At 35.5% G+C, this 9760-nt stretch overlaps 1 protein-coding gene across 1 annotated transcript; it reads right to left on the reverse strand.

Annotated features, from left to right (window-relative positions):
• Nucleotides 1-4246: 4246 nt before the first annotated feature.
• On the reverse strand, nt 4247-6783 carry LOC110722099. Its single transcript, XM_021901336.1, has 2 exons — nt 4955-6783; nt 4247-4667 (listed from the first exon to the last, which is right to left on the reverse strand). The coding sequence occupies exons 1-2, from the start codon at nt 6024-6026 to the stop codon at nt 4633-4635; spliced, it is 1107 nt and encodes a 368-aa protein (XP_021757028.1). The 5' UTR covers nt 6027-6783; the 3' UTR covers nt 4247-4632.
• Nucleotides 6784-9760: the final 2977 nt, after the last annotated feature.

Consider the following 9760-nt stretch of genomic DNA (forward strand, 5'->3'; position numbering starts at 1 on the left):
TCTTCATATAAAATCTTGTGATGTAGCAACTCTTTTTAATCAAAGTGTTTATTTACTCCTTAGTTATAATAGAGCAACTATGATTCCAAAAAGAATTACTATGTATATGAATAAGGTTGTTTAGTTTATTTAAGGGTCACGATGCATATTAGATGACCATTATGCAAATAATAAGGTGAGGTCTATATGCTCCCTTTGTTTTAAGAACTTGAACTTCTATAGGGTTTAGGTTTGAAAATTGTCAAGCAGAGTTATCTAGTTAATACTTTCAATTTAAAGAATATGGTCATTCACCCTAAACAGTTTGACAATAATTAATGTTGTCTATGACTAAGATACTTTGTTTTAAGGGTGTCACAGACTCATGGTCATTCTTATGTTATTGTCGACAAGATGTTCTTTTATTTCAATATTTTGTTAAGCTACCAAGGGACAGATTGAAGGGTTGTCCATGTATATATAAATATAGGCTATTAGCTCAAAGGGTAGAGTAATGTACAATAATGTACATGGTGTGGGTTCAAGTCCCACATAGCCTATGCTACAACAATACTTGTGTGTTGCTATCATTTGTGAGTTGTGTTTTGGTCATTGTATGTAGTAGCTTGTTAGCATCAAAGTGCATAAATAACTATTTAACTTGCATTGTTATCCTATATTGTAGTATAATGAAGATAACATATGATGATAAGATACTCAAATTCTATTAATAAAGCTGACTTTTCACATAATACAACCAATAGCCTATGTAGGATTTGAACCTACATCTACTGTGAAATTACACAGTGCTCGACCATTTGAGCTATTAGGCATAACAACACATTAGTTATAATAAAAAGGGTAGCACCAAACATTTAAGCATTGACAATCCATTCTATCAATTGTTATCTCCACGCTGAGCCAATATATGCTTTGAAGAGTCTGAACAAAGGGAATAGATGAAGATTGAAACTTTGAAAGTAGTCTAAGAGCATAATATTATCATAAATATTGAATTATATGCTAAAAAGGTATTTATATGACAAAAAAAAGGTCACTATGTATTAAAAAGGGTAACTCTGATATGGTAATTTAATGCAGCTAAGGGTGATTATGCTTTTTAAAACGGTAAGTATAACAAATAAAAGAGTTACTATATTTTAAGAAGGGTGACTTTATGAGATGAAAGGGTCACTATATAGTGTTACACAAAGACAATTATATCATTAATAGGGCTACTATTCCAAATATAAAGGTTACTATATCAAAATAAAGGACTATATGTTAATTAATGGTGAAAAACTGACAATATAGGGCTACTCAAATAAACATTACTATTTAGAAATAAAGATCACTATATTATAAAAAAAGGTTACTATTCCAAAATTTATATATCTCAAAATTAAAGTTACTATGTGATAAATTAGAGAGCAATAGAAAATAATTAGAGTAGAATTGCTTGCCTTCTCATTAATCCTCCATGGGAATATATAGAGTTACAAAGATATCTTAGGAAATTAACTAAAATATAGAAGATAAGTATATGGAAATATTCTACCAAATCTTCCTAATTATACGATAATATCTCAATACCCCCCCTCAAGTTGGAGCATGGGGATCAAAAGTGCCCAACTTGGACAAAAGATTATCAAATTGTGTTTTCCCAAGAGCCTTTGTAAAAATATCAGCAAGCTGTGAAGAAGTCGAAACATGAGATGTAGACAACCATCCGTCAGTAATAGCATCACGAACAAAGTGACAATCAATCTCAATGTGCTTTGTTCGTTCATGAAAAACAGGATTCTTTGCGATATGCAGAGCTGCTTCATTATCACAAAATAATTTAATTGCCTTTGGATGTTGTACTCCAAGACTGAACAGTAAGCCCTTCACCCATTTTAGCTCTTTAGAACATGAAGACATGGACCTATACTCGGCCTCAGAAGAAGAGAAAGAAACAGTTGGTTGCTTTTTAGTTTTCCATGAAATTGGAGATTTTCCAAGAAAAACAAGCCAACCAGAGAGAGATCGTCGAGTCAGAGGGCAAGTAGCCCAATCTGAATCACACCAACCCTGCAGATTTAAGTCACAATCAGAGCTCAATAAAATACCTTGTCCGGGAGTCCCTTTCAGATATCGAACCACCCTCATAGCTGCATCCCAGTGTTCACTACGAGGTTGCTGCATAAACTGAGACAGAATATGAACCAAATACGCCAAGTCAGGGCGTGTAACAGTAAGATAGATCAGACGACCAACAAGACGTCTGTAAGATTCTGGATCAGTGAGAAAAGCACCTGTGGCTAATCCCAATCTGTGGTTTTGCTCCATTGGAAAACCATTAGGCTTTGCTCCTAATAAACCTGTCTCAGAAATAATATCCAGAGTATATTTGCGCTGACATAAAAATAAACCTGCAGAGCTACGTGCCACTTCAATGCCCAAAAAATATTTCAAAGGACCAAGATCCTTCATCTTAAAACAATCACTCAAATAAGCCTTAAAAACAGTCAATGCAGCGGAATCATTCCCAGAAATAATCAAATCATCGACATACACTAAAACTGTAATCTGAGTATCTCGAGTAGTATGAGTGAATAAAGAATAATCAGAGTAAGATTGTTTGAAACCATACTGTTTTAAGGCTGTGGTAAGTTTGGCAAACCAACATCTAGGAGCTTGCTTCAAACCATAGAGTGACTTTCGCAATCTGCAAACCAAAGTAGGATCCGAATTCTGAAAACCGGGAGGGAGCTTCATGTAGACTTCTTCATCCAAATCACCATGAAGAAAAGCATTGTGAACATCCATTTGATGAATTTCCCAATTCTTTGCGGCTGCAATGGCAAGTACAGTGCGAACCGTTGTCATTTTAGCTACCGGAGCAAAAGTTTCATCATAATCTACACCTGCTTTCTGATGATTCCCAAAAACCACCAAACGAGATTTGAGGCGTTCCACCTCTCCATTAGAAAGAAACTTGGTCTTATAGACCCATTGACTGCCTAGAGCCTTTTTACCCGGGGGAAGAGGCTCCAAAGTCCACGTACCATTATTCTCCAAGGCCCGAATTTCTTCATTCATAGACTTACGCCATCCTTCAGATTGCATAGCTTCTTTGAAACTTGTTGGATCCTTGGTATGAGCAACAGCTGAAATAAACTTCCGATAACTCATAGAAAAATTGTCACAATGTATATAATGTGCTAAAGGATACGGAGTACCTGAAGACTGATTGGAGGACGGAGACGGACTTTTGGCAAAAACAGAGTGAGTAACATAATCACGGAGCAAAACAGACGGGATTTTATCCCGAAATCCGCGGCCCATAGCAGGCTCCTGTACGGACGGTGTGGTGCTAGTGGGGTCAGTGGGCTGCTGCAGAGTGTCGGCGCTGCTGTTATGCGGCAGAGACTACCCTCCCCCATCATCCGCAGCCTGTCCAGAAGAAGTGGCAGTGCTAGAGTGCTGTGAAGGCGAGGACAGCCCATCACCCGCAGCATTTCCAGCGGGTACAACAGTGCTGAAATGCTGCTGGTGGTGCGGGGTGCCTGCGGCAGTTGGCTGGGGTTCTTCAAGGGCCCCCCTGTCATGGGTACCTCCCCATTATTATACCCAAAAACATCACAAGCATTACTTGTATCAAAATCCGCAAAATCAAAGTGTATAGCATCCGAAACTTCATGCAATCCCAAGTCAATATTCACATCATTCGGACAAGCAAAAGGAAAAATATTTTCCACAAATTTAACATCTCGAGACACCAAAAATTCTTTTGTTTCAAGATCATACAACCTCCACCCCTTCTTCCCAAAAGGATAACCCAAAAAAACACACTTGCGAGTCCGACTAGCAAACTTATCGCCCTTAGTCTTTTGATTATGGGCAAAACACAAACAACCGAAGGTACGAATAGCATCAAAAGAAGGGGTTTTATTGAAAAGGATTTCGAATGGAGTTTTATTTTGGAGAAGAGGTGTTGGAGTTCGGTTTATTAAGTGTACAGCGGCCAAAACACATTCGCCCCAAAAATAAATAGGTAATTTAGCTTGGAATCTCAGGGCCCTCCCAACATTAAGAATATGTTTGTGTTTTCGTTCCACTCTTCCGTTTTGTTGAGGGGTTCCCACACAAGAGGTTTGAAAAATTATGCCAGTGGCAACAAAAAAATCATTCAAGCAATTAAATTCGGTCCCATTATCACTTTGAACAATTTTAATTGTTTGATTAAATTGCCTTTCCACCATAGCAACAATGGTCATAAACATCTGAAAAACTTCGGTTTTATCAATCAATAAATAAATCCAAACAGCCCTTGAATAATCATCAACAATAGTAAAAAAATAACGAGCCCCACACGACGACACATGTCTATATGGACCCCATAAATCACAATGTATTTTCTCAAAAATTCTAGAAGTCTTATTTTCACTCAAAGGAAAAGTATCTCTAGAGTGTTTAGCACGAAAACATACTTCACAACTGTTATTTAAACTACTCTTATTATTGCTAATATGCGGAAGTAACTTAACTACTTTCTCCGAAGGATGCCCCATTCTTCTATGCCAAAGCTCCAAATCTGACGTCGCCTCCACCACTGACACACGTTGCACCACATCCGTTTTGCCAAAGAAATAATACAGTCCGTCTCGCCTAATTCCCGTTCCAATCAGCTGCTTCAGTTGGTCCTGTATAGCACACATATAAGAATTAAATTGGACAACAACATTTAATTGATCACTGAGTTGAGTAACGGAAAGTAAATTGCAATTAAGATGAGGTACAAAAAGAACTCCAGAAATAGTAATTTGGTCGGATAATTTAACCGATCCTTCCAACGTAGCAAGCACACTTTCACCATTTGGTAAACCAACGGGACATTCAATATAACTAGTGTTAAACAACCAAGATTGATGTCCGGTAACATGATGAGTTGCTCCGGTATCAATAATCCAACAAGAATCATCAAACTTACCATGAAGACGATTTTCAGGAATATTAGTGTTACCAATAAAACCCGAAAGGGCCTTCCATTGCTCCGTTGTGAAAGCCGACCCTAGAGGAGTATTTTCACCCCCTGCTGTGGCAGCATTTGCTCTCGGCCCTCCTCTTCCTTGGCCAGCAGGTTTGTCACGTGGCCGAGAAATCCACCCCGGAGGATAACCTGTAACCTCATAGCAATAACGAGGGTCATTCCCCTTTTTGTTGCAGTGAGGACACGGCGATTTGAACCAACAACTTGACAAATCGTGCCCCGTCTTCTTACAGTGAGAACAGGAGCGATCAGAGACGCCACGCCCACTGCTAGGGCTGGCCTTAACTGCAAAACCAAGAGCGTCTGTGGGAGCAGACGCAACCTCCTGTCGAGCAGTACGGACACGCTCGTCCTGCACCACGAGCTGATATGCTCTGTCAAGGCTCGGAAATGGTTCCTGTGACAAAATATTAGTCCGAAAAGAAGAATAAAAATCAGAATACAAGCCCATTAAAAAATCATGCAAGCGAGATTGTTCTCTTCGTTGCTCATGAAGACTCCCTGCTGTACAGGAAGAGCAACACGAACAGGATATCAAGGGCTCGTGGTGATCCAGCTCCTGCCAAATTGCGTGTAATTTGCCATAATAGACCGAGACCGGCATCGACTTGGTTTGTTCGCACTTGGCTAGGGATGCTCGTAATTGCTGGATACAAGGCCCATTGGTTTGAGCGTAGCGCTTCTTGAGATGATCCCAAAAGGGTTTAATTTCTCTGAATTTTGAAATAGAGGATTTAACCTCTGGATTGATGGTGTTAGACACCCACGAAATCAACATTGCATTGAGAGCTGTCCAATCGGACTTAGTACATGGTGGTTTTGGCTCTGTAATCGATCCATCAAGGAACTCGAATTTTCTCCGAGCCTCCAGAGCCAGCCGCCCACTCGTCATAGTTGTCTCCCTTAAGCCGAGTGGGTGTAATGTAATCGCCAGGGCGATCTTGAGGGCCAAGATAATATGGGGAATTGGGTTCGATTTTAGTTGGAGGTGGTGGTGGCGGTGGTACATCATCACCGGCCATCGTTGATTAAAAAAAATGGCTTAAATTAAACCCGCTCTTGATACCATGATAAATTAGAGAGGAATAGAAAATAATTAGAGTAGAATTGCTTGCCTTCTCATTAATCCTCCATGGGAATATATAGAGTTACAAAGATATCTTAGGAAATTAACTAAAATATAGAAGATAAGTATATGGAAATATTCTACCAAATCTTCCTAATTATACGATAATATCTCAATACTATGTCAATCATAAAAGACACTATATCATAATAATTAGTATTTAAAAGATTTAAGCGTTTCATTTTCTTGATTTTTTATCTGTTGATCACAGGAAATCTTGATACAAGCAAAGGTGAACAAGAAAGCTTTAACAACAAAAAGTCGCCTTTGGTGTAGTAGAGCAAGCTACCAATTATATTTCACACGGCAACAAGCTTCGAGAAGGAGGCTTTAGGTCTCTGTTTATAAGGTATTAGAATACTATACTAATCTGCCTGCTTTATCACTTGTTTTTTTTTTTGAAAAGGAACTATACTATCACTAAAGGTAACTATATTACTTAAAACTTGATTTGCATGTCATCTCCAACTATAGTAACCCTATATAATTTTCAATTGACATAAATTACATACAATTGGTTACAAATAATACGAAATAATACCTAAATGCCTAATTTAATTTTCCGAACAAACAATTGCAATTGCATAATCGCTTAATTTGCACAATTTGATCAAAATCAAATACAAATAGATGATCAGATTTTTATAATTCTTACCTTCATAGTTGCTTACAATTTGAGCTTCATCGTTCAGATCGAAATTGATGACATTAATATCGAAGTTTTCTACAGTGTCCTACATATTTCGATTTAGATCAATTTCGATTGATTGTATAGAAGAATTTGTCATGAATTTTGCAGAAATTGATTGATGATGGAGAAATTATAAACCCTAGAATTGATTAGAGGGAGAGAGAAAAAAAATTCGAGCTCTGAGATGAAGTTGTTAATGGCGTTGATGATGAAGTAGCAGGAAAGAGATTTCAACGCTTTCTTTTGTTTGGGGTTTTACGGGATTAAGGGTTAGTGGGCTGGGAGTGTGTTTTGCTGCTTGGTGGGTTTGGCACGTGACATTTCTGGTCCACCCAAGAACTTTTATTTTTTGACATAATTATTCAATAAAGAAATACTTCATATTTGTTATTGCCTTAAAAAAATAATAGAATCATCTTATTAATAAAATAGTCAATACTTTCCCACAAAAAAATAATCAATATTATATATTAAAGTAATCACAAGGATTCTAGAAATATGCGTGTAACGTCCACAATTAAAAGTATCCCGTCAAAATTTATTTAATTTTTTTTGATACGTCTTATAAAATAATTTCACAATAGCAACTTTTTATAATTTTTATTCTTACACAATTAGAGATATTTAACATATAAATGTGCTTTAGAATGTGTAATATCATCCTTGTTGCAATATTACTCGAACGGAGGAAGTAATAAGATAATTGATTAAAAAAAGAGAGAGAGAATATACAGGCTAAATAATAGATCAACAACAACCACTCTAAATAGATAAAATATTTTTTCGAGGGGAAAATAAAATATTAAATGTATACATAATGTATAAACAGATTCTAATATTTGATCTTGAAATACGTGTAGACTACCTGGCCTTCGTTTCTTATTATTATTACAGCAAAGGTATTAGATGTGAGACATAAAAATAATTTTATCACAAATAATAATTAATAGAGGTATATTTGTTGTAATAGGAATAGAGTGTACTATTAAAAAGGTATATTTGATCAAATGGTGCATCAAACGAGACGAGACTAATCTAGTGCCCTAATATATACATGCTCATCTTGATACACTAAAGCTTATCTAATCTAAACTGACCATCTCAGTAAACCAATGTCACCGAATCTAATCGCTTGGGAGATACTTTTCTTATCTGATGATTAATCTTTCCACTTTATATTATTTGAATAACTAATTAACTAACTACAATCTCTATCCATTACACTTTAGGAATTGAGTTCACGCGTAGCATTGTTGGTCAAGTTCAATAAGTTAATGATTGAACTACTTTATTGTTTAATTTTGATCCGTTTCTTCATAGCAAAACTGATATTTTATTTCCTAAATTAAACTAATATAGTTATCTAATTCTAGTTCTATCCTTATAAATCCAATTCTATTAACTCTAAATTAATGTAATTAGGCCCAAAGTCCAATGAAACTTTAGCTACAAGTAATGTATTAACTCTTCTATAAATTAAATTACCCTCTGTCAATTTATTTCTCCAATTTCACCTACCTTCATTTTCTTTTTCATACACATTTGATTTCCTTTTCCTTTGGTTTTCCTATTCCTACATATTTGATTTTCCGATTCAAAATTCTTCGAACCACAATGAAGTCCATCATGAAATTGAAACTAGTAAAATTCACCATTGTTTATCCATCGTTGAATGAACCAGGAAAGACAATCCGAGCTTCAAAATTTGTAAACTTACCGGAATCTTTCTTTAATGATTCCAAACACATAACCAAACCCTTGAATAATTCTTCTACACAAAATCCAAAAACCCTAAAAACTCAAAAGAGTATTACCAAACCCTTAATTTCTAGTCACAAATCAAATTTACTTAAAAAACTTAAATCAAAATCCTTCAAAGAAGTGACCGCAAAGAGGAGTACATGGATGCCGCACTTGATTTCTAGTCACAAATCATTGCTGCTGCGTCGTAATGGGATCGTCACAAAGGCTGTCGGAGGTAAAGCTGTCGTCTCTAAGGCCGTTCCAACACTCCCTCCAAGTGTTCTTGAGAAGAGAAGATATAGTAGAGATTACTCTTTCTTAATTGAAGCGAACTGAAGAAAGTCATCAAGAATTCAGATGATATGTTGTTATTAATTTTAGTAGTTAGTTTTGGAATAAGGCTTACAAATGAACGAGATACATCCAAATTGAATCTTTATGTACTACTAGTTATACATTAAATAAAATCATTCTGTTTATTTTTGAGAGATTTTAAAATTAATGCCTTGTTTTCTTTACCATTCAATTATTTTGACAGGCCTTTAAAAAAAAAAAAAAAAAAAAAAAAAAAAAAAACCTACAATTATTTTGACAAAAGGGTTAATGTATATTGATTTTTAACTAATGATTATTAATTAATGTTTGCCTTGTTTCTGGAATAGTTTGTACTAATGCTGCTGCTGTACATATGAGTAAGAATTGTCACATATTAGTTAATAATTATGGAAGAAATTGAGGTCGAGGCTTTGCCAATTGCTTTGAAAACTCACAAACAGATCTATGAAAGTACAAAGTACTCTATATTATATTGATCGCGTTATTCCTTAAATACTGCTCTTATTACTAGATTTCATCTGTGTAAAAACACGATATATTTCTAAGAATACTATTGAAATATAACATACATGTAAAATTAGGCTTTACTCGAAATGAGAAAACTGATCCAATATAATAGAGACTGCCAACAAAATAAATTAGCATCTAGAACTTGAAAATATATAAACCCAAAAATTCAAATTTAAATGGGTCATCAAACCCCATTGAAACCTAGATTTACACGATTTATATAATGACCTAATAGACTAATAGTATAATTTGAATTTATAAAATACCACCTTACTCTAAAAAAATATTGTAACAATGTTAATGCTAAGATTCTTTGTTGGAAAATTATATTTTTGTATGT

The sequence above is a fragment of the Chenopodium quinoa genome, unplaced genomic scaffold, assembly GCF_001683475.1.
Source record: "Chenopodium quinoa cultivar QQ74 unplaced genomic scaffold, ASM168347v1, whole genome shotgun sequence".
NCBI lineage: Eukaryota > Viridiplantae > Streptophyta > Magnoliopsida > Caryophyllales > Amaranthaceae > Chenopodium > Chenopodium quinoa.

Coding starts and splice junctions, on each gene's coding strand:
- LOC110722099 (XM_021901336.1), bottom strand. CDS start 6,026: ATGATGTACCACCGCCACCACCACCTCCAACTAAAATCGAACCCAATT. Junction 4,668..4,954: donor TCCTGAAAATCGTCTTCATG/GTAAGTTTGATG, acceptor TGTGCTATACAG/GACCAACTGAAGCAGCTGAT.